At 45.4% G+C, this 25226-nt stretch overlaps 1 protein-coding gene across 1 annotated transcript; it reads left to right on the forward strand.

Annotated features, from left to right (window-relative positions):
* Window positions 1-2260: 2260 nt before the first annotated feature.
* Window positions 2261-24627, forward strand: CHRNA3 (cholinergic receptor nicotinic alpha 3 subunit). The gene is made up of 6 exons (XM_060755714.2): window positions 2261-2766; window positions 12848-12987; window positions 13071-13115; window positions 17768-17877; window positions 19697-20735; window positions 23381-24627. Exons 1-6 carry the CDS (start codon window positions 2712-2714, stop codon window positions 23507-23509), a joined length of 1518 nt encoding a protein of 505 aa, XP_060611697.2. The 5' UTR covers window positions 2261-2711; the 3' UTR covers window positions 23510-24627.
* Window positions 24628-25226: the final 599 nt, after the last annotated feature.

A 25226-nucleotide genomic window follows, 5' to 3' on the forward strand; every position in this document is an offset into this window, starting at 1 on the left:
ATCTTGTGACAAAATGAAAATCGTGAGTAGTTCACGTTTGATCAGCCCTCACACTGCCTTGCCAGAGAAATAAACTATGTCACGCAGATAAACAATAAAGAAGTAGTTTTCTCTTTATAGTTCAGAACAACATATGTGCAATCATGTGCTCACTTACATCAACTCAATGTCCTTTCATGAGATTTAAAATGGTCTTTCTTTGTCCATGTGGAGAAACTCCCCCCAGCAGCTCATGAAGCAAGAGCACACTCCAAACTGCCTCTCTCTGTGCTTCTCTTCAAACACCCGCATAACTCAAGCCTGAAAAATGTAACAGTATCCCAAAGTCCCAGGCTCAGCCATGTCCCTGAGCGAAGCTCAACCAATCAGCTTCATGCAATCTTATTTTACATTAGACACACAGGCACTAACTAATTTCTTGAATGCTCCAATGCATATGTTCACTAAATTGAAGGAACACCTTGATGGAAAATGCTTTTCCAACGACAACAAGGTGAAAATCGAGGTGACAAACTAGCTGAAAAAGGTGGAGGGAAACTACATCAAAAACTTGTCCCACGGATGACAAAATGTATAGAACTGAATGGTGATTATGTGGGGAAATAATGTAATCTGGATGCTAGAAGGCATGATCATCAAGTTTGCAGACGACACCAAATTGGGAGGGATGGCCAATACTCCAGAGGACAGGAGAAGGATTCAAAATGATCTTGACATATTAGAGAGATGATGGGGCAAAATAACAAAATGAAGTTCAACAGGGACAAATGCCAGAGACTCCACTTAGGCAGAAAAAACGAAATGCAAAGATGCAGAATGGGGGACGATGCCTGGCTTGAGAGCAGGACGTGCGAAAAAGATTTTGGAGTCCTCGTGGACAACAAGTTAAACATGAGCCAACAATGTGATGTGGCGGCAAAAAAAGCCAATGGGATTTTGGCCTGCATCAATAGGAGTATAGTGTCTAAATCTAGGGAAGTAATGCTACCCCTCTATTCTGCTTTGGTTAGACTACCCCCAGAGGCGGCCCTAGGTAATTTTCGACAGTAAGCAAACAGTATTTTGGCATACCCCGCCAACCAATTACTGATATATATTTTCTGTTCGTCGTGGGAGTTCTGTGTGCCATATTTGGTTCAATTCCATCATTGGTGGAGTTCAGAATGCTCTTTGATTGTAGGTGAACTATACATCCCAGTAACTACAACTCCCAAATGACAAAATCAATTTCCCCCCAAGAGCGCCTCAAGAGCGCCCCTGGGCAAAATCAACTATACTGCAAATGCTTACTTTGCGTAATGGGTTGAGCCGCCCCTGACTACACCTGGAGCATTGTGTCCAATTTTGGGCACCACAATTGAAGAGAGATATCGACAAGCTGGAATGTGTCCAGAGGAGGGTGACTAAAATGATCAAGGGTCTGGAGAACAAGCCCTATGAGGAGCGGCTTAAGGAGCTGGGCATGTTTAGCCTGAAGAAGAGAAGGATGAGAGGAGATATGATAGCCTTGTATAAATATGTGAGAGGAAGCCACAGGGAGGAGGGAGCAGGCTTGTTTTCTGCTTCCATGGAGATAAGGACGCGGAACAATGGCTTCAAAATACAAGAAAGGAGATTCCATCTGAACATGAGGAAGAACTTCCTGATTGTGAGAGCCATTCAGCAGTGAAACTCTCTGCCCAGGAATGTGGTGGAGGCTCTTTTGGAAGCGTTTAAACAGAGGCTGGATGGTCATCTGCCAGGGGTGATTTGAATGCAATATTCCTGCTTCTTGGCAGGGGGTTGGACTGGATGGCCTATGAGGTCTCTTTCAACTCTTTGATTCTATGAATCTATGATTCTATGCTACAATCCAATACAATTCATTCTTTGTATTTAAAAAATGTCTTGTAACCTTACTTTCTGGAGAACCCTCACATTTTCCTCTCTCTTCTTCCTCCCATTCCCAAGCCAGTTGATTCTAACCATCTGCAGGGAAAGATTGGTTAACCAAATTAGGCAAATTGTGATGAATGTGAATGTTTGTGTCCCTGGGTCGGAAAAGGCCCCAAGCCCATCTTTGTCCTCCCCGACTTCTTGCCCTTGGAAAGACCATCCACACACCTCCAAGGCCTGTGTCAGCTAATCCATTTAACAGGGCTTGGTTGTCCATTCCACTCCAAAACAGACAATTTCCCTTTGTCTTCTCCCTTGCAAACCTGTGTGCCTTTCTCTCTCTCTCTTGTATCAGTGATCTGTTCTGTGGCTTACAATTCAATTTCCCAATTTTCATTAAGCCAAGAGGGTTTGAGCCAGCGCTTGGCACCCATTTGGGCGGAAGGGCCCGATCCCGTTTGCACGCCCGACAGTGAACGCTCTTTGCCCTCTTTGCCTTCCTCCTCTGGCTTCCCTTACGCATCCTTTTCTCTTCTTTCTTTCCATTGTGACAGTTTTCAGTGCCGACTGTGAGCTGCACACCGCTTTGCTTGAGAGGTTTCATGGCAGCCAGGGAAAATAACTAGGGTGTCATTGAAAGGAGTAAGAAGGAAGGACAGAAGGAAGGACAGGGGAAGGAAAGAGAGTCGGAAGCCGGTGCTTCTCAGCTGCCCGTTGGCATCAGAAGCATCCCTGGGATTCAAGGCTTGCCATTCCAGGAGTCTGTGCTAAGCTGCCAGCTGATCTTCAGCCGCTCTTTCCTTCGGTCTGTGGATGACGGCTAAATCCGTGGCTCCATGGAGAGGATGGAGAGAACGCTTCTGGTTTTGGCTCTCGTCTTCTTCCTTCAAGGTGAGTGCCTTCTGCTTTGAGGAGGAAAACAAGGCAGGTATTTTGCAGAGGTGCAAAATAGTCCTGACGAGGATTTGTTTAGAAGTTGGTGATGGATTTAAGTTGGATTCGTATCTTTCGCTTTCTGTCTTCTAATTCAGAAACCAGCCGGTGCAGAAGTGGCTCTCAGATCTCTCAAACGAATGAGCCAAGATTTGGGCATTTTTCGATACTGAAGTAGCAAAGAATGGCGTTATTGTTCGGAGTCATGACACCCCTTCTCTGCTAATTCTGGAATTACATCTTCAATGTGTTAGAGAACCGATATATACATTACTTTATCGCAGCAACCTGTTAAATGCATTTTAAAGTAGTGCCAAAGGGCATTTCGTTTGGCGGTATATATTAGACCAGTGTTTCTCAACTTTCCGAATGCCGTGATCACTAAACATGTTGTGGTGACCCCCAACCATAACATTCTTTTTGTTCAATGTATTGTTGAAGGCTTTCACGGCCAGAATCACTGGGTTGTTGTAGGTTTTTTCAAGCTATATGGCCATGGTCTAGAAGCATTCTCTCCTGACATTTCGCCTGCATCTATGGCAAGCATCTCACTACCTCTGAGGATGCTTGCCATAGATGCAGGCGAAACGTCAGGAGAGAATGCCTCTAGACCATGGCCATATAGCCTGAAAAAACCTACAACCCATTATTTTTGTTGCTACTTGAGAACTGTGATTGTGCTACTGTTATGAATAGCGATGCAAATATTGGATATGTAGATGTGTTTTAATTTTTTGCACTGTTACTTCATGTACTTTGTTGTGATGTAATTTTTCTGTTATTTTGTGTTTAACTTTGCTGTATTATTTTCGGGCTTGGCCTCATGTAAGCTGCCCTGAGTCCCCTTTGGGGTGATGGTGGCGGGGTATAAATAAAGATGATGATATTAGTATGATTATTATTGTTTTCCGTCACTGGAACAAATCTGGCACAAATATCCCATACGCACAAATTTGAATACTGGTAGGGTTGGGGAGGGGGATTAATTCTGTCATTTGGGAGTTGTAGTTGCTGGGATTTATAGTTCACCTACAATCAAAAAGCATTCTGAACTCCACCAATGATGGAATTGAACCAAACTTGGCACCCAGAACTCCCATGACCAACAGAAAATACGGGAAGGGTTTGGTGGCCATTGACCTTGGGTTTTGGAGTTGTAGTTCACCCATACCCAGAGACCACTATGGATTCAAACAATGATGGATCTGGACCAAACTTGGCATGGATATTCAATACTCAATATGCCCAAATGTGAACATTAGTGGAGTTTGGGGAAAATAGATCTTGATATTTGGGAGTTGTAGTTGCTAGGATTTATAGTTCACCTACAATCAAAAAGCATTCTGAACTCCCCCAATGATGGAATTGAACCAACTTGGCACCCAGAACTCCCATGACCAACAGAAAATACGGGAAGGGTTTGGTGGGCATTGACCTTGGGTTTTGGAGTTGTAGTTCACTTATGCCCAGAGAGCACTATGGACTCAAACAATGATGGATCTGGACCAAACTTGGCACTGATACTCAATACTCAATATGCCCATATGTGAACATTGGTGGAATTTGGGGAAAATAGATCTTGACATTTGGGAGTTGTAGTTGTTGGGATTTATAGTTCATCTACAATCAAAGAGCATTCTGAACCCCACCAGTGATAGAATTGGACCAAATTTCCCACACAGAACCCCCTTGTTTGTGTGTCAGGAGTGACTTCAGAAACTGCAAGTCGCTTCTGGTGTGAGAGAATTGGCCGTCTGCAAGGACGTTGCCCAGGGGACATTGCCAGGATGTTTTGATGTTTCACCATCCTTGTGGGAGGCTTCTCTCATAACCTGCTTCTCCTTTATCTCACCCGAGTTTTTAATTCGTTTTTCTTTTAATCACTACATGTAGCCCGCCCATTGTCACTGTGATTGTGTTTATTGTAATTTTATATTGCTATGCATTCACATGTTTTATGTAATTATGTTGTTGTTTATTGTCTGCGTTTTCGGTTTGTGTTTTCAGTTTTATTCTGCTGTAATTTGTTGTTTGGGCTTGGCCTCGTGTAAGCCGCCCTGAGTCTCCATCGGGGAGATGATGGTGGGGTATAAATAACTATTATTATTATTATTATTATTATTATTATTATGTCCCCTTTGCATGGGGAGCCGGAGCTGACAGAGGGAGCTCATCCGCGCCCTCCCCGGATTCGAACCTATGACCTGTCAGTCTTCAGTCCTGTCGGCACAAGGGTTGAACCCATGGCACCACCGGGAGCTCCAGCTCATCATGACCAACAGAAAATACTGTGTATTGTTGAAGGCTTTGATGGCCGGAATCACTGGGTTGTTGTAGGTTTTTTCGGGCTATATGGCCATGTTCTAGAGGCATTCTCTCCTGACATTTCGCCTGCATCTATGGCAAGCTTGTGTATTGATATGTAGTTTTACTAATGGGTACGAATGTCCTTATTTTGGCCGGCAAAGGGAGAGGAGGATCTTTCTTTCTCAAACCAGTTTATGAAAAATTTCAGAATGCATTGGATCTGAAATTTGTGAAGGACAGTATTTGCAAAATTAACCCGAAGGTCAAACTGAGGAGGTTTTGTATCATTCTCGTTTGGGGCACACTTATATTTAAATCCTTATATTTCCAACTATTTCAGGAGAAAACAAACTGTGTGCGCGCGTGTGTATGTGTTCATATTATATGATGTTGTTGTTTACTCGTTCAGTCCTTTCCGACTCTTTGTGACCTCATGAATCAGCCCGCACCAGAGCTCCCGATTATATGGAAGCAAATAGGAAAAAAAGAGAAACTGCTTCGGGATTTTGAGAAGAGCAAAAACTGGAAATAAAAAATTAGATGTGGAAATAGAAAACATATAAAGTTCCAAAAGCTAATTCCTAGAAGGGAAAACAACTTGCTCTGAGGCTGGCCCTCACCAAAATTAAACCCCAGGTTTGTGGCATCCTTGAATTTATTTTATTTTCCTTCCTTTAATAGTTAAAGAGATCATTTGCTACTGATCTTTCACAGCCAACTAGTTGCTACTCAGCCTCAAATGCATTTGTGCATATGTAACACATAAAATCGGCACTCCCATCCAGTGGTGCAGCGGGTTAAACCGCTGAGTGGTTGAAGTTGCTGACTGAAAGGTTGGTGGTTCGACTCAAGGAGCAGGGTGAGTTCCCACTGTTAGCCCCAGCTTCTGCCAACCAAGCAGTTCGAAAACATGCAAATGTGAGTAGATGAATAGGTATTTATTTATTTTTATTTATTTGGAAGTTTTCTATACCGGCCTCCTCACCTCAAATGAGGGACCGCTCCGGTGACGGCGCTCCATGCGATTGTGCCGGCCACATGACCTAGGAGGAACTGCTGAACTTGCTGACCAAAACGTCGGTGGTTTGAATCTGGGGAGTGGGGTGAGCTCCCACTGTTAGCCCCAGCTTCTCCTGAACAAGCAGTTCCAAAACATGCAAATGTAAGTAGAGAAATAGGTACTGCTCCGGCAGGAAGGTGATGGCGCTCCATTCAATCGTGCCGGCCATATGACCTAGGAGGAACTGCTGAACTTGCTGACCAAAACGTCGGTGGTTTGAATCCAGGGAGCAGGATGAGCTCCCACTGTTAGCCCCAGCTTCTGCCACACAAGCAGTTCGAAAACATGCAAATGTAAGTAGATGAATAGGAACTGCTCTGGCAGGAAGGTGATGGCGCTCCATGCAGTCGTGCCAGCCACATGACCTAGGAGGAACTGCTGAACTTGCTGACCAAAAGGTCGGTGGTTTGAATCTGGGGAGCGGGGTGAGCTCCCACTGTTAGCCCCAGCTTCAGCCAACCTAGCAGTTCGAAAACATACAAATGTGAGTAGATGAATAGGTACCGCTCCAGCAGGTAGGTGACGGTGCTCCATGCAGTCGTGCCGGCCACATGACCTAGGAGGAACTGCTGAACTTGCTGAACAAAAGGTTGGTGGTTTGAATCTGGGGAACAGGGTGAGCTCCCACTGTTAGCCCCAGCTTCTCCCGACCAAACAGTTCCAAAACATGCAAATGTAAGTAGATAAATAGGTACCACTCCGGCAGGAAGGTGATGGCGCTCCATGCAATCGTGCCGGCCACATGACCTAGAAGGAGCTGCTGAACTTGCTGACCAAAAGGTTGGTGGTTTGAATCCAAGGAGTGGGGTGAGCTCCCACACTTAGCCCCAGCATCTGCCAACCAAGCAGTTCGAAAACATGCAAATGTGTGATCAATAGGTACCACTTTGGTGGGAACTTAATGGCACTCCATGCAGTCCTGCCAGTGGCCACATGACCTTGGAGGTGTCTACGAGCAACGCCGGCTCTTCGGCTTAGAAATGGAGATGAGCGCCACGCCCCAGAGCCAGACCTTTACCTTTACTAACACATAAAATAAAGTGGCACCAATCTAAAGAGGATAAATATTGGCTGGAAACTTTTTGTTAAAGTTGTCTCAACTGATTATTTTTTCCCCCGAAGGAAGTTATCTGAGAAACGAGAGCTTTTTTTGTATCAGGAAGCAACCATTTGTTGCTTATGTTGTGCAAATTTTCTTAGCTAATAACAACAGGTCTTCAATTAACAGAACTATATTTAGTGTGATATGCTATAAATATGCTTGGCACATTTCATTTTTGAACAAAAATAATTAAGGTGATCATAAACTAGTAATATGAAGAGGAGGAACTACCACACAAAGATCAAACACTGAAAATGATGAAAGATTGTCGAATTAATGCAACTTGACAGCGCATGAACTGCCATGTCTCAATGCTATAGAATCCTGGGAGCTGTAGTTTACTGGGGCACCAGCGCTCTTTGGAATAGAAAGCTAAATACCATGAAAAAGAACAGCTCCCAGGCTTCCTATGCATTGGGACAAGGCAGCTAAGGAGGTGTCAAACAGAATTAATTCCATAGTGTAGACGCACCCTAACTAAAGGAAGTGGGTCTTAAAAGTCTAGAGTTGAGCTTGGAATGTGTCCAGAGGAGGGTGACTAAAATGATCAAGGGTCTGGAGAACAAGCCCTATGAGGAGCGGCTTAAGGAGCTGGGCATGTTTAGCCTGAAGAAGAGAAGGCTGAGAGGAGATATGATAGCCATGTATAAATACGTGAGAGGAAGCCACAGGGAGGAGGGAGCAAGCTTGTTTTCTGCTGCCCTGGAGACTAGGACGCAATGGAGCCATGGCTTCAAACTACAAGAAAGGAGATTCCATCTGAACATTAGGAAGAACTTCCTGACTGTGAGAACCGTTCAGCAGTGGAACTCTCTGCCCCGGAGTTTGGTGGAGGCTCCTTCTTTGGAAGCTTTTAAACAGGGGCTGGATGGCCATCTGTCAGGGGTGATTTGAATGCGATATTCCTGCTTCTTGGCAGGGGGATGGACTGGGTGGCCCATGAGGTCTCTTCCAAGTCTTTGATTCTATGATTCTATGATTCTATGTTAATTTTCATATTGTGTTGTCAAAGGCTTTCATGGCCAGAATCACTGGGTTGTTGTGAGGTTTCCAGGCTGTATGGCCATGTTCAAGAAGCATTCTCTCCTGACATTTTGCCCACATCTATGGCAGGCATCCTCAGAAGTTGTGAGGTCTGTTGGAAACTAGGTAACATCAGTGGAATGTCCATGGTGTGATAATTTTTGTCTGCAAGTGTGAATGTTGCAATTGGCCACCTTGATTAGTATTGAATGGCCTTGCAGCTTCAAAGCCTGCCTGCTTCCTGCCAGAGGATCCTTTGTTGGGTGGTGTTAGCTGGCCCTGATTGTTTCCAGTCTGGAATTCCTCTGTTTTCTGACTGTTGTTTAGAAGCTGCAAGGCCATTCAGTGCTAAGCAAGGTGGCCAATAACAACATTCACACTTGCCTCCGACAGACAAGAGTTCTTTCTCCCACCTCTCAACAAAAGATTCCCCCAGGCAGGAAGCAGCCAGGCTTTGAAGCTGCAAGGCAATTCAATGCTAATCAAGGTGGCCAATAGCAACATTCACACTCGCCTCTGACAGACCTGAGTTCTTTCTCCTACTCTGGACATCATTCCACAGATAATAAACCTCTCTTGATTAGTTTCCAACAGACCTCACAATCTCTGAGGATGCCTGCCATAGATGCGGGCGAAATGTCAGGAGATAATGCTTCTGGAACATGGCCAGACAGCCCAGAAAACTTACAGCAACTCAATTATTCCGGCCATGAAAGCCTTCAACAACACAATCAAGGGCCAGATAATACCTCCCAATGAAGTATTCCCCCAGGTAGGAAGCAGCCAGGCTTTGAAGCTGCAATGCCATTCAGTGCCAATCAAGGCGGCCAATGGCAACATTCACACTTGCAGACAAGAATTTTTTCTCCCACCACGAACATTCCACTGATGATGCCTAGTTTCCAACAGATCCCTCAGCCTATGAGGATGCCTGCTATAGATGTGGGTGAAATGTCAGGAGAGCATGCTTCTGGAACGTCGCCAGACAGTCCAGAAAACTCACAGCAACCCAGTGATTCTGGCCAAGAGTTCTGTCTCCCACCCTGGACATCATTCCACAGATATATACACCCCATTTTCCTACAGACCTCACAACCTCTGAGGATGCCTCACATAGATGTGGGCAAAACATCAGGAGAGAATGATACTGGCACATGGCCATATGGCCTGGGAAACTCACAGCAACACAGTTTTCAGATTTTCAACCATCATATTGATTCTCTTGGTAGGGGATTCTGGGAACCGTAGTCCAAAAAGTCACTCCAAAGTGCTGTTAGTGAGTCACAACACACTCTTAAAACCATCCTTGAGCCAGTTACCTACTACAATACAATGCTTGGATTCACCAATTTTCCTAGTTTCCAACAGACCTCGCAACCTCTGAGAATGATTGCCATAGATGCAGGTGAAATGTCAGGAGAGAATGCTTCTATAGAACATGGCCATATAGCCTGAAAAACCTACAACAACCCAGTGATTCCAGCCATGAAAGCCTTCGACAATACACCATCTCTCTGTTTCCGTTGCCCAGGTTCTTTGTTTTTTATGGCAGCCTTATTACATTTAGTGAGGATAAATGGGAACGCTCGCCCACCCGAGCCACGCGTTTTGATTGCTGGCTGACGTTAACCACATTACGGCCTCCTCCAAACTCACGCTGCCTCTTGTGCCGCTCTTCCGTTGCCACATGGGCATTAGCAAAAATTAAATTGGCTGCCTTCCTCCCTCCAACGGAATAATGAATCCCAACCTAATTTTTTGATTTCTGGTTTTAATTCGGCGCCTGGTTCATGTGGAAGGGAAAGGCAGAGAAACCCAGTGAGTGAGGCAGCCGCCCCAGAAATATAATCGCTGGCTAGTTATTTAATTATCCGCAACCACTGTAATCGCAGGCATAAACTTCCCCAAATGAGTAGTGTATGTAATAGATTGAGAGTTGCCTTTGCTGGAGGAGGGGAAAGGTCAGCTGTGTTTCTAATGGGTTTTCAAAACTATTTTGCATTTTTATTAGAAACTAGCTGTCCCCTGCCACACGTTGCTGTGGCCCAGTCTGTTGATCTGGAAAATAAAGGAATGAGAAACTGTAGGTTTCTAATATATGCGATGTCTTTATGCTTGTGGGTAAACAGTATTTCTTGCTGTTTCTTTGTCAGTGTTGATGTGGAGATTGTCTGGTTTGCCCACCCTGGAACATGCAACATATAATTGTAGATGTAGGTGAACTACAACTCCCAAACTCAAGGTCAATGCCTACCAAACCCTTCCAGTCTTTTCTGTTGATCATGGGAGTTCTGTGTGCCAAGTGTGGTTCAATTCCATCGTCGGTGGAGTTCAGAATGCTCTTTGATTGTAGGTGAACTATAAATCCCAGCAAAAAATGACAAAATCATAATTTTTTGAGTGATGGTCACTCCTTGTGTTATGAGACATTTTGTTGCCAAATTTGGTGTGATTTCGTTCATTGGTTCTTTTGTTTTTAAGGTACTCATTATGCACAGAGCATTTTTATATATATAGATAGATCAGGCATGGACAAACTCCGGCCCTTCAGGCGTTTTGAACTCCAAATCCCACCATTACCACCACCATTCCTAACAGTCTCAGTCCTTTCCTTTTCCCCCTCGGCAGCCTCGGTCCCTTTCCTTTTCTCCCTCAGCAGCCTCAGTCCCTTTCCTTTTCCCTCTTGGCACCCTCAGGTCCTTTCCTTTTCCCCCTCGGCAGCCTCAGTCCCTTTCCTTTTCTCCCTCGGCAGTGTCGGTCCCTTTCCTTTTCCTCCTTGGCACCCTCAGGCCCTTTCCTTTTCCCCCTCGGTAGCCTCGGTCCCTTTCCTTTTCCCACTCCGCACCCTCAGTCCCTTTTCTTTCCCCCCTCTGCACGCTCAGTCCCTTTCTTTTTTCCCCTCAGCAGCCTCGCGGCAGCCTCGGTCCCTTTCCTTTTCCCCCTCGGTAGCCTCAGTCCCTTTCCTTTTCCCCCTCGGTAGCCTCGCGGCAGCCTCAGTCCCTTTCCTTTTCCCCCTCGGTAGCCTCAGTCCCTTTCCTTTTCCCCCTCGGTAGCCTCGCGGCAGCCTCAGTCCCTTTCCTTTTCCCCCTCGGTAGCCTCTGTCCCTTTCCCCTTCCCCCTCGGTAGCCTCGCGGCAGCCTCAATCCCTTTCCTTTTCCCCCTCAGTAGCCTCTGTTCCTTTCCTATTTCCCCTCAGCAGCCTCGGTCCCTTTCCTTTTCCCCCTCGGCAGCCTCGGTCCCTTTTCTTTTCTCCCTCGGTAGCCTCGGTCCCTTTCCTTTTCCCCCTCGGTAGCCTCAGTCCCTTTCCTTTTCCCCCTCGGTAGCCTCAGTCCCTTTCCTTTTCCCTCTCGGTAGCCTCGGTCCCTTTCCTTTTCCCCCTCGGCAGCCTTGGTCCCTTTTCTTTTCTCCCTCGGTAGCCTCGGTCCCTTTCCTTTTCCCCCTCGGTAGCCTCAGTCCCTTTCCTTTTCCCTCTCGGTAGCCTCGGTCCCTTTCCTTTTCCCCCTCGACAGCCTCGGTCCCTTTTCTTTTCTCCCTCGGTAGCCTCGGTCCCTTTCCTTTTCCCCCTCGGTAGCCTCAGTCCCTTTCCTTTTCCCTCTCGGTAGCCTCTGTCCCTTTCCTTTTCCCCCTCGGCAACCTCGGTCCCTTTCCTTTTCCCCCTCGGCAGCCTCGGTCCCTTTTCTTTTCTCCCTCGGTAGCCTCGGTCCCTTTCCTTTTCCCCCTCGGTAGCCTCAGTCCCTTTCCTTTTCCCTCTCGGTAGCCTCGGTCCCTTTCCTTTTCCCCCTCGGTAGCCTCAGTCCCTTTCCTTTTCCCTCTCGGTAGCCTCGGTCCCTTTCCTTTTCCCCCTCGGCAGCCTTGGTCCCTTTTCTTTTCTCCCTCGGTAGCCTCGGTCCCTTTCCTTTTCCCCCTCGGTAGCCTCAGTCCCTTTCCTTTTCCCTCTCGGTAGCCTCGGTCCCTTTCCTTTTCCCCCTCGGCAGCCTTGGTCCCTTTTCTTTTCTCCCTCGGTAGCCTCGGTCCCTTTCCTTTTCCCCCTCGGTAGCCTCAGTCCCTTTCCTTTTCCCTCTCGGTAGCCTCGGTCCCTTTCCTTTTCCCCCTCGGCAGCCTTGGTCCCTTTTCTTTTCTCCCTCGGTAGCCTCGGTCCCTTTCCTTTTCCCCCTCGGTAGCCTCAGTCCCTTTCCTTTTCCCTCTCGGTAGCCTCTGTCCCTTTCCTTTTCCCCCTCGGCAACCTCGGTCCCTTTCCTTTCCCCCCTCGGCAGCCTAGTCCCTTTTCTTTTCCCCCTTGGTAGCCTCAGTCCCTTTCCTTTTCCCCTCGGTAGCCTCAGGCTCTTTCCTTTTCCTTGAACAGCTGAGGGGGAAAAGGAAGCGGCCTGAGGCTGTTAGGAATGGTGGGAGTTGGAGTCTAAAACACCTGGAGGGAAGACTCAACTTTGCCCATGCCTGGGATAAACCAATGGCTTGCATTCCTAGAGCATTTCAGAATCCCAGTTCAAAATGCAGGGAGGTTGACCTGTATCATCTCATCCACCTTTTTCATTTTTTTTTTAATATAGGCTGTAATTGCTCCAAAGGTGAGCACCAGCTCTATACGGAATTGTTCGCCAATTATAACAACATCATCCGACCGGTGGCCAACGTATCCGACCCGGTCATAATTTGGTTCGAGGTATCTCTCTCGCAGCTGGTCAAAGTGGTGAGTAGACCAAAAGCTGACACTATTGTCTTCTTCTAACAAAACCGTACCAAAAATTGCCTTCCTTTTTTTCCTCCTCCCAGGATGAAGTCAACCAGATTATGGAAACCAATTTATGGCTGAAACATGTAAGTATCACAAAAGAGGGGAAGAGTTCTTAGGCTTTAAGATAATCTTACCCTTCCTAGGTTTTGGTTTTTTTCTGTGTCATGAGCAACTTGAGAAACTGCAAGTCGCTTCTGGTATGAGAGAATTGGCCGTCTGCAAGGATGTTGCCCAGGGACCGCACGGATGTTTTACCATCCTGTGGGAAGATTATTTCATGTCCCCGCATGGGAAGCTGGGACTGACAGGCAGGAGCTCACCCCACTCCCCGGATTCGAACCGCTGACCTTTCAGTCAGCAGTCCTGCCAGCACAAGGGTGCAACCCATTGTAACCATCGCCAAGCCTTCCTACTTGGTTTGGGCAAAGACAAGCTGATGTGGCCTCTCCTTGTCTGTGTTTCCACATAAAAAACCTTTTGCCTTCTTGGACATGTTTGCACCTTGCTTAGTCATTAGACACGTGCAATCCATGGTTCTAAAGTACTTACAAAACTAAAGTTCTGGTGGTGAAAACTAGGAGGCACTGGTGGTTTGCTTCTACAGTGTTGTTAAAGTTCTGGTGGAACTTTAGCAAGTTCTGGTGGAAGTTCTGGTGGAACTTTAGCAAGTTCTGGTGGAAGTTCTGGTGGAAGTTCTGGTGGAACTTTAGCAAGTTCTGGTGGAAGTTCTGGTGGAACTTTAGCAAGTTCTGGTGGGACTTTAGCAAGTTCTGGTGGGGCTTTAGCAAGTTCTGGTGGAAGTTCTGGTGGAAGTTCTGGTGGAACATTAGCAAGTTCTGGTGGAAGTTCTGGTGGAACGTTAGCAAGTTCTGGTGGAAGTTCTGGTGGAACTTTAGCAAGTTCTGGTGGAATTTTAGCAAGTTCTGGTGGAAGTTCTGTTGGAACTTTAGCAAGTTCTGGTGGAACTTCTGGTGGAACTTTAGCAAGTTCTGGTGGGATTTTAGCGAGTTCTGGTAGAAGTTCTGGTGGAACTTTAGCAAGTTCTGGTGGAACTTCTGGTGGAACTTTAGCAAGTTCTGGTGAAACTTTAGCAAGTTCTGGTGGAAGTTCTGATGGAACTTTAGCAAGTTCTGGTGGAACTTTAGCAAGTTCTGGTTGACGTTCTGGTGGAACTTTAGCAAGTTCTGGTGGAACTTTAGCAAGTTCTAGTGGAAGTTCTGGTGGAACTTTAGCAAGTTCTGGTTGAAGTTCTGGTGGAACTTTAGCAAGTTCTGGTGGAAGTTCTGGTGGAACTTTAGCAAGTTCTGGTGGAACTTTAGGAACTGCCATTTATTTCATTATAAATGGCAGTTCCTAATTGGTTCTGTCATAAAAATAATCAATAACGAAATAATAATGAAATTTTGAAAGTTTTGTTAAGAGTTCTGACATTTTCACCAACAGAGCTGTAGCAACACTGTAGAAGCAAAGCACCAGCACCTCCTAGTTTTCACCACCAGAACTTTAGTTTTGTAAGTACTTTAGAACCATTTCGAAGCATGGATTGCACATGCCTATTAGTCATATATATGCTGGTTTTCATATGTGAAATATTGAAGGTTTCTATAAAGTAGAATTGTGCCTAAATACCCTAAAAGCACCAGATCTTGTATGATCTTGGATATTAGGACAGATGTGAAGCCAAGCTCTGGGATAAGGAGAATAGTAACAGCAGCAAAGTTCAACTCCTGAAAAGCAGCTGATGCAGATCGAGAAGTCAGGCATCACATTTGTAATGTCCTTCTGACATCTAGCGGTCGTTTCCCTTGTCTGCATGTGTTTAATTCAGTGTTTCTCAACCTTCCTAATGCCGTGACCCCTTTCATACAGTTCTTCATGTTGTGGTGACCCCCAACCATAACATTATTTGCCTTGCAACTACAAAACTGTCATTTGGCTACTGTTATGAATCGTAATGTAAATATCTGATATGCAGGAAGTATTTTCATTACTGGACCAAATTCGGCACAAATACCCAATATGCTCAAATTTGAATACCGGTGGGGTTGGAGGGGGGGATTGATTTTGTTGTTTGGGAGTTGTAATTGCTGGGATTTATAGTTCACCTACAATCAAAGAACATTCAGAACTACACCAATCATGGAATTGAACCAAACTTGGGACACAGAAGTCCCAAGACCAACAAAAAATACTGGAAGGGTTTTGTGGGCATTGACCTTGAGTTTGGGAGTTGTAGTTCACCTACATCCAGAGAGCACTGTGGACTCAAACAATGAGGATCTGGACCAAACTTGGCATGAATACTCAATATGCCCAAATGTGAACACTGATGGAGTTTGGGGGAAATAGACCTTGCCATTTGGGAGTTGTAGTTGTTGGGATTTATAGTTCACCTATAATCAAAGAGCATTCTGAATCTCACCAACATTAGAATTGGGCCAAACTTCCCACACAGAACCCGCATGCCTTAAAGGGACTAGCTGGTGTGAGCCTCCCTCCAGCCTTGCACACTCTCCCTCGCCCACACATGCACACCATGCTGCCGTGCGCTGAGCCTGCCTGCTCTCCCCTCCCTGCTTGGAGTCTCAGAAATAGCCCTCCCCTTGCCTGAGAGGCCGGCCAATCACAGCAAGAGGAGGGCTTTTGGTGGGAGGATTCACTGTCTGTTTCCAAAAAAGAAGAGAAGGAAAGATGGAGAGATTGTCAGCCTTCTCTGCCAAAAGGGTTCCTCAGACCATCAGAAATACATGGTTTCTGATGGTCTTTGGCGACCCCTCTGAAACCCACCCAGGAATCCCTGACCCCCAGGTTGAGAAACGCTGGCGAATATTTAATATGCCCATATGTGAACACTGGTGGAGTTTGGGGAAAACAGACCTTGTCATTTGGGAGTTGTCATTGCTGGGATATATAGTTAGCCTACACCCAAAGAGCACTCTGAACTCCACCAACGATAGCATTGGGTCAAACTTCCCACACAGAATCCCCATGACCAACAGAAAATTCTGTGTTTTCTAATGGACTTTGGTGACTCCTCTGACACTGTTTTGCAACCCCCCAGAGGTCCCAACCCCCAGGTTGAGAAACATTGATTTAAAATCTACAGGCAAAGCATTATTGTCTCTTCCACGGACATCTGTCAGGTTTGAGAGACACTTAAAGTCAACTCTCTCTCTCTGTATCTAATGTATATTTATAGTGACATGTGTTTACACCACAACTCCCATATTTGTGGGACCACCGTTTGATTTCCCCACATCCAACAAATGCTTTTCCTGCACAACTTCATGGTATTCTTGGGCCAGAAGTACATCATCTCTATAGGGTTCACCATATTCTATGGTGTTGCCTATCCACATGAAGGCTAGGAATTGTCGAAGACTTTCATGGCCGGAATCACTGGGTTGTTGTAGGTTTTTTCCGGCTATATGGCAATGGTCTAGAGGCATTCTCTCCTGACGTTTCGCCTGCATCTATGGCAAGCATCCTCAGAGGTAGTGAGGATGCTTGCCATAGATGCAGGTGAAACGTCAGGAGAAAATGCCTCTAGACCAGCGTTTCTCAACCTGGGGGTCGGACCCCTGAGGGGGTCGCGAGGGGATGTCAAAGGGGTCGCCAAAGACCATCAGAAAACAGTATTTTCTGTTGGTCATGGGGGTTCTGTGCAGGAAGTTTGGCCCAATTCTATTGTTGGCGGGGTTCAAAATGGTCTTTGATTGTAAGTGAACTATACATCCCAGCAACTACAACTCCCAAATGTCAAGGTCTATTTCCCCCAAACTGCACCAGTGTTCACATTTGGGCATATTGAGTATTTGTGTCAAGTTTGGTCCAGATCCTCATTGTTTGAGTCCACAGTGCTCTCTGGATGTAGGTGAACCACAACTACAGTATCTTATGTTAGCCATGTTCTATGTGCCAAGACTGGTTCAATTCCATCATTGGTGGAGTTCAGATTGCTCTTTGGTGGTAGGTGAACTATAAATCCCAGCAACTACAACTCCCAAATGACAAAAACAATCCACTCCCAACCCCACCAGTATTCAGATTTGGGTGTTTCTTGTATTTATACCAAATTTGGTCCAGTGAATGAAAATACATCGTGCATCTCAGATATTTACATTACAATTCATAACAGTCACCAAATTGCAATTATGAAGTAGCAACAAAAATAATGTTATGGTTGGGGGTCACCTCGACATGAGGAACTGTATTAAGGGGTCGCAGCATTAGGAAGGTTGAGAAACACTGATCTAGACCATGGCCATATAGCCCGAAAAAAACCTATAACAACCCAAGGCTAGGAATGTATCCCTACAGATATGGGAGACGTAACGTAATGCCTTTGATTGTCTATGTTCTACCCTTCAGTGGAAAGGGGTCCATTCAAAATATACAACTATTGCATGATGATGATTCCACTTAACTACCATGCCAATTTTTTATGGAATCCTGGGATTTCTAGTTCAGGAAGAGGTAGCCATCTCAGCCAGAGGGCTGTAGTATTTCCTCAACTACGTATCCCAGAGTATCATCCCATGGTAGTTAAAACAGACTCTTAGTGCTACAGTTGTGTAGCGTGAAAGAGACCCTGCTTAGAGAAGCTTGATTTCAACATTCCTTGACTGGGGATTCCTTGATTGGGGAGATGGTGGCGGGGTAGAAATAAAGTTTATTATTATTATTATTATTATTATTATTATTATTATTATTATTTCTTCCTTTCTTTGATTAGATTTGGAATGATTACAAGCTGAAGTGGGATCCGGACAAGTACGGAGGTGTTCAGTTCATTCGGGTGCCTTCCCAAAAGATCTGGAAGCCGGATATTGTATTATACAACACGTAAGATTACGGCATTTGATGTCCCCTTAAGTAGCGTATATCGGAATAACCCTCCCTTTTACACTGACTATACACCAGGTATGGGCAAACTTGGGCCCTCCCTCCAGGTGTTTTGAACTTCAACTCCAGGTGTTTTGGATTTCCTGCTGGCTGTGAGGAATTGTGGGAATTGAAGTCCAAAACACCCGGAGGGAGGGCCCAAGTTTGCCCATGCCTGCTCTACACCAAAGTAATCTAGGATTCCAGTCCATGAAATGTTCAGGGACCTTTCCCAAGTGTCTGCATATGCCTTATTTCACTGACCTGTGGAATAAGGCCACCACTTTTAATGTGTTGTCGAAGGCTTGAATGGCTGGAATCATAGAAATGCTGTGAGTTTTTCGTGCTTTATGGCCATGTTCTAGAAGCATTCTTTCCTGACATTTCACCTGCATCCATGGCAGGCATCCTCAAAGGTTGGGAGGTCTGTTGGAAACTAGGAAAATGGCGTTTATATATATGTGGAAACTCCAGGGTGGGAGAAAAAACTCTTGTCTGCTTGAGGTATGTGTGAACGTTGCAGTTTGAAACCTTGATTAGCATTTAATAGCCTGCACTTTCAAGGCCTGGCTGCTTCCTGTATGGGGGGATCCTTTGTTGGGAGGTGTTACCTGGCCCTGATTGTTTCTTGCCTGGAATTCCCCTGTTTTTGCTCTTTGTTTACTGTCCTGATTTTAGAATTTCCTAATACTGGTAGCCAGAGCTTGTTCATTTTCATGGTTGCCTCCTTTCTTTTGACATTGTCCACATGTTTCTTGTGGATTTCAATGGCTTCTCTGTGTAGTCTGACATGGTGGTTGTGAGGGTGGTCCAGCATTTCTGTGTTCTCAAATAATAATATGCTATGTCCAGGTTGTTTCCTCGGGTGCTCTGCTATGAATGACTTCTCTGGTTGACTTAGCCAGAGTGCCTTTCAGGTTCCTTGATTCGTGTTTTGGATTTGGTGGTCCCAATGTAGACTTCTTGTCCACACCTGCATGGCATATGGGCATACGGTCGACTCCTGCAGAGGTGAGAGGATCCCTCTTGTCATTTGCTGAATGTAGTATTTGTTGAATTTTCTTGGTGGGTCTGCTGATAGTTTGTAGTTTGTCTTTTATCATCAGCTTCCCTATGTGGTCAGTGGTTCCCTTGATGTATGGCAGGAACACTTTTCCTCTGGGTGGATCTTTGTCTTGACTTTCGTGGCTTGTTCTTGGTCTTGCAGCTCTTTTTAAGTATGAGGTGGAGTCTCCATTGGCATGTAAAACCCAGTTGAGGTGGTTCCGTTCCCCTTGGAGGGCTTCGCAGATTCTTTTTGCACGGTCTGCCAGAGCTTGAATTGTGCTTCTGATCTGACTTGGGTGACAGTTAGAGTTTTTATGTCAGTAGTTCTCTTAACGCACGGCAGGAATGCTTTTCCTCTTGGTGGATTTTTGTTTTGACTCACATGGCTTGTTCTTGGTCTTGCAGCTCTTCCGATGCCTGTGGTGGAGTCTCCATTGGCCTGTAAAGCCCAGTTGAGGTGGTTCCATTCCCCTTGGAGGAGGAGGGCTTCGCAGATTCTTTTTGCACTGTCTGCCAGAGCTTGAATTGTGCTTCTGATCTGACTTGGGTGATGGTTGGAGTTTTTATGTCAGTAGTTCCCTTAACGTATGGTAGGAGCATTTTTCCTCTGGGTGGATTTTTGTTTGACTCTCATGGTTTGTTCTTGGTCTGGCAGCTCTTCTGATGTCTGCCCCTTTTAGTCACTGAATTCTTTGGAATGGTATAATGAACCTCTTTGTTGTTGCTCCGACAGTGCCGTTGGGGACTTCCAGGCAGACGACAAAACCAAAGCCGTGCTGAATTACACCGGAAACGTCACCTGGATGCCACCTGCAATTTTTAAGAGCTCGTGCAAAATCGACGTGACCTACTTCCCATTCGACTATCAGAACTGCACGATGAAGTTTGGCTCATGGTCCTACGAGAAAGACGAAATCGACTTAGTCCTCGTCGGCTCCACTATGAACCTCAACGACTACTGGGAAAGCGGAGAGTGGGCCATTATTAAAGCCCCGGGCTATAAGCACGACATCAAGTACAACTGCTGCGAGGCCGTCTATCCCGACATCACCTACTCCCTCTACATCAGGAGGCTGCCCTTGTTTTACACCATCAATATGATCATCCCTTGCCTCTTGATCTCTTTCTTGACGGTGCTGGTGTTCTACCTGCCTTCGGACTGTGGCGAGAAAGTCACGCTGTGCATATCGGTCCTGTTGTCCTTAACCGTCTTCCTCCTGGTGATAACCGAGACAATTCCTTCCACTTCCTTGGTGATCCCCCTGATTGGGGAGTACCTTCTTTTCACCATGATATTTGTCACCCTCTCCATCGTCATCACCGTCTTTGTGCTCAATGTGCACTACCGGACTCCCAGAACGCACACCATGCCCCGGTGGGTGAAAGCCGTCTTCCTAAACTTTCTCCCCAGGATCATGTTTATGACCAGGCCGGCCGACGAAGATGAGGAACAGGAGGAGGAGGAGGAGGAGAGCAGTCAGAAACCAACATCGCCTTACAACACGGAGCTCTCCCATTTAGGTTGCCTCGGGGCATCCTCGGAAACCAGGTGCTGCAAAGACAGCTTCCCCTGCCAAGACCTGAAGTGCGGTTGCTACCAGCACCCCCATATTAATTATGTCAAAGTGAACAGCAACCTTACCCAGAGCTCCAGCTCTGAATCTATAGATGCTCTGCTCTCCTCTTTGGTTATCTCGCCGGAAATGAGAGACGCAGTCGAGAGCGTCAGGTACATTGCAGAAACCATGAGGTTGCAGAACGAAGCAAAGGAGGTATGGCTGTTTTTTGTTAGTACAGTGAGAACCTCCATATATGGTGAAAAAAGGTGAAAACCTGGCTTTTTGAGCAGGCCTTCCCAAATACGGCATAGCTAAACGGAATTATGGAACTACTGATAACGCAATGGAATAATGATTTGACATGGAGACGCTCATGATAATGTCGAAGGCTTTCATGGCCAGGATCACTGGGTTGTTGTAGGTTTTTCCGGGTGTATGGCCATGTTCTAGAGGCATTCTCTCCTTACGTTTCGCCTGCATCTATGGCAAGCATCCTCAGAGGTAGTGAGGTCTGTTGGAACTAGGAAAACTGGGTTTATATAGCTGTGGAATGACCAGGGTGGGACAAATAACTCTTGTCTACTGGAGCTAGGTGTGCATGTTTCAACTGACCACCTTGATTAGCATTTGATGTCATGGCAGTGCCTGGGGCAATCTTTTGTTGAGAGATTGTTTCCTCTCTGTTGCTTTGCTGTTGTAATTTTAGAGTTTTTTAATACTGGGAGCCAGATTTTGTTCATTTTCATGGTTTCCTCCTTTCTGTTGAAATTGTCCACATGCTTGTGGATTTCAATGGCTTCTCTGTGTAGTCTGACATGGTGGTTGTGAGAGTGGTCCAGCATTTCTGTGTTCTCAAATAAGAGGAAAAATCTTCTTGCCATATTTTAAGGGAACCACTGACCGCATAGGGAAGTGGATGAGGAAACACAACATACAAACTATCTACAGACCCACCAAGAAAATCCAACCATTGCTACATTCGGCGAAGGACAAGAGGGATCCTCTCACTTCTGCAGGAGTCTACTGTATACCAAGCAGCTGTGGACAAGCTGTGGATTGACCACCAAATGCAGCAGCATTGCCCAGGCCCGAATCAAGGAACATGAAAGGCACTGCAGACTACTTGAACCAGAGAAGTCAACCATAGCAGAGCACCTGATGAACCAACCTGGACACAGCAGATTATTTGAGAACCACTCTCACAACTACCATGTCAGACTACACAGAGAAGACATTGAAGTCCACAAGAAGCACGTGGACAATTTCAACCGAAAGGAGGAAAATGAACAAAATCTGGCTACCAGTATTAAAAAAACTCTAAAATTACAACAGCAAAACAACAGAGAGGAAACAATCAGCGACAGGTAATCACCTCTCAACAAATGATTCCCCCAGGCACTGCCAGGCCATCAAATGCTAATCAAGGTGGTCATTGAAACATTCACACTTCGCTCCAACAGACAAGAGTTCTTTGTCCCACCCTGGTCATTCCACAGCTATATAAACCCAATTTTCCTAGTTCAAACAGACCTCACAACCTCTGAGGATGCTTGCCATAGATGCAGGCGAAATGTCAGGAGAGAATGCCTCTAGAACATGGCCATACACCCGGAAAAACCTACAACAACCCAGCTCATATCAATGTTTTAAGGCTTTGTACCGTTTTTATATTTTTATATCATATGCTATTGTTTTAACTGAATTTTATGATTGTTTTCATTTGTTATAAGTGTTATGGCATTGAATTGTTGCCAATTTGTGAACCGCTGCGGGGCGCCTCTGGGCTGAGAGGGGTGGTATATAAATATAGTAAATAAATAAATAAAATAATAATAATAAATATGCAGGGGATACATTCCCAGATAGACTGCAGTTACGTGAACCCGATCCCCATTAAATTACCTGACTTCTGGTTCCCGTGCACTATAGAGTTGCATCAGAGGACCTAAAGATTCCTGTTTAGCAGCCTGCTAGTTACTCCAAGGGAAGCATACCACAGAACGGTCTGAAGAACCTATAACATTCCTCACTATCTTATTTCCTATTGCTGAGAGGAGACATGATGGCCATGTATAAATATGTGAGGGGAAGTCCTAGGGAGGAGGGAACAGGTTTCCTTTCTGCTGCCCTGGAGACAAGGACGCAATGGAGCCATGGCTTCAAACTACAAGAAAGGAGATTCCATCTGAACACTAGGAAGAACTTCCTGACTGTGAGAGCCGTTCAGCAGTGGAACTCTCTGCCCCGGAGTATGGTGGAGGCTCCTTCTTTGGAAGCTTTTAAACAGAGGCTGGATGGCCATCTGTCAGGGGTGCTTTGAATATGATTTTCCTGCTTCTCGGCAGGGGGTTGGACTGGATGGCCTATGAGGTCTCTTCCAACTTTATGATTCTATGATTCCTAAGTGCAAAGAGCTTGTATCAAAACCTCATATCCACCATAAGTCAGAAACAACCTTACTTTTACTTAGGCGAACCTTCATAGCTTGAGGATGATGTCCTACAAGTGTAGCGTCTTGGTGGTGGGTCCGTAGATGGCTATGGAGCCCTATTCCTGACCCGCATGTTCTTCCGCATTGAGGACATTGGTTTCCAGGTGGAAGGCTGTCCCGGTCAGGGTTGGCTTGACGCACCTTCCTCTTGGCATGTTTCTTCCTTTCGCCCTCCATTTGTTCCTCTTTGAATTCCACAGCACTGCTGGTCACAGCTGACCTCCAGTTAGAGCACTCAAGGGCCAGGGCTTCCTATTTCTCCATGTGTATGCCACAGTTTTTAAGGTTGTGGTATATGCAAGGTAATTGTTTCAAGTGATATTTTAGCCTTCTGAATTGATATAGATGTCTGCTTTTGTTTTTCTAGACTCAAGACGACTGGAAATACGTCGCCATGGTAATTGACCGAATTTTCCTGTGGGTATTTATCCTTGTGTGCATTCTGGGAACCGCTGGATTATTTTTGCAACCGTTGCTGATCGGAGATGAAGTGTAAACAACGCTACTCTGAAAAAAAAATGCAATTTCTCGTTTGCTGTTCAAACGCTGTCCCTGTTCTCTCTCTTTGTGTTAAAGGACTTCTCTCCATGTCTTTGTGTAATGGAATCAAGGGTGCCTGAGCATTCATTGAGTTGGAGGCAGGGCAAGAACACAACTGACGGCGTTACACTATGTGACACCATTTCTGTTCCTGGGTTGCAAATGTCATTTCCTAATTGATTCTATCATAACAACATGGGAAAAGTTTAGTAAACTTCAAAAACTTCGTTTCTGCGGGAAGGACATCCTGCAGCACATTTTGAAATAGTTTCAGATTTTGTTACATAGTGTAATTTGTGTGTATATTGTATAAGAATGAAGGATTTTACATGTTCAAGAAGACTGCAAGAGTTTTCTCACTTTTTTCTAGAATAGTTCAGTGTTTAAAGGACTTGTACCGAGTGGTTGTTACTATGCCTTAAAGTAATGCAAATGTATACTTTTGATCTATTGCGCCAACCCAAACATGGATATTGTATTAGGACAGCAAAGAAAGTCACTTTAATGCTAATATGACACGATTAAGATCCTTTCAGAATAGAAGATGTCATTTCAATTGTCTATAGTTTGGAAATAATATGCGAAGGAGAGTTATAGATTTCTTAGACAAGACTTGAAAGGAAGATCAGAAATAGATCTGAGATTTAGCAGACAGCTATGTTCCCAAAGATGTAAATGATATGACCCCCATATCAATTTCCAACTGGACTAGAGTTGTGTTGTCGAAGGCTTTATGGCCGGAATCACTGGGTTGCTGTGAGTTTTCTGGGCTGTCTGGCCAGATACATTATATTGCTCTCACAGCCAGTGTTTTTAAACTTTTAATCCTTGCAACAGGCCCTGCCCACTATGATTAATTCTCTGCGTTCAAATATTGTGATTTTATATTGTATGATGTGTTTATTTATAATGTTTCTTGTATTTTATTTTATTTTTATATTTTATTGTTGTATTCTCATGTTGTACATTTGCATTGTTGTGCTGCCGGGCTTGGCCTCATGTAAGCTGCCCTGAGTCCCCTTGGGGAGATGGTGGCGGGGTATAAATAAAGTATTATTATTATTATTATTATTATTGTTTGAAACACAACAAGATGAGTCCACAGCAGACACTCTGCTGGCTGTTGAACTGGATCACATGTCGGACCCTTCCCAAGTGTCTAGGACTGTGTGATGTATCGGCAAATAATGCGTGCAGATCCCAGTAAGGTGGCCTTCTGCAGCTAGCAGGTGGTGACTTTGTCAGCGTCAATTGTGTTTAAGTGCAGGCCAAGGTCTTTAGGCGCTGCACCCAGTGTGCCGACCACCACTGGGACCACCTTTACTGGCTTGTGCCACAGTCTTTGCAGTTCGATCTTTAAATCCTCATATCGTGTCCGCTTTTCCAGTTGTTTCTCTTCAATCCTGCTGTCGCCTGGAATTGCGACATCGATGATCCATACTTTGCTTTTTAACACGATTGTGAGGTCAGGAGTGTTGCTCCAGAACTCTGTTAGTCTGAATCCGGAAGTCCCAGAGGAGTTTGGCGTGTTCATTCTCTGTAACGTTTTCCAGCTTGTGATCGCACCAGTTCTTTGTCGAAGGCAGATGGTGTTTGTGGCACAAGTTCTAATGAATCATCTGAGCAATGGTGTTGTGCCTCTGCTTGGAGTCTGTCTGCATGATCTTCTTGCA

The sequence above is a fragment of the Anolis sagrei genome, chromosome 9 (genome assembly GCF_037176765.1).
Source record: "Anolis sagrei isolate rAnoSag1 chromosome 9, rAnoSag1.mat, whole genome shotgun sequence".
Classification (NCBI taxonomy): domain Eukaryota; kingdom Metazoa; phylum Chordata; class Lepidosauria; order Squamata; family Dactyloidae; genus Anolis; species Anolis sagrei.

Excerpts from the sequence above, each read along its gene's own strand:
- CHRNA3 (XM_060755714.2), top strand. The coding sequence starts at position 2,712 with ATGGAGAGGATGGAGAGAACGCTTCTGGTTTTGGCTCTCGTCTTCTTC. Across the intron at positions 12,988-13,070 it reads TCTCGCAGCTGGTCAAAGTG|GATGAAGTCAACCAGATTAT; the intron begins GTGAGTAGACCA and ends TCCTCCTCCCAG. Across the intron at positions 13,116-17,767 it reads CCAATTTATGGCTGAAACAT|ATTTGGAATGATTACAAGCT; the intron begins GTAAGTATCACA and ends TTCTTTGATTAG.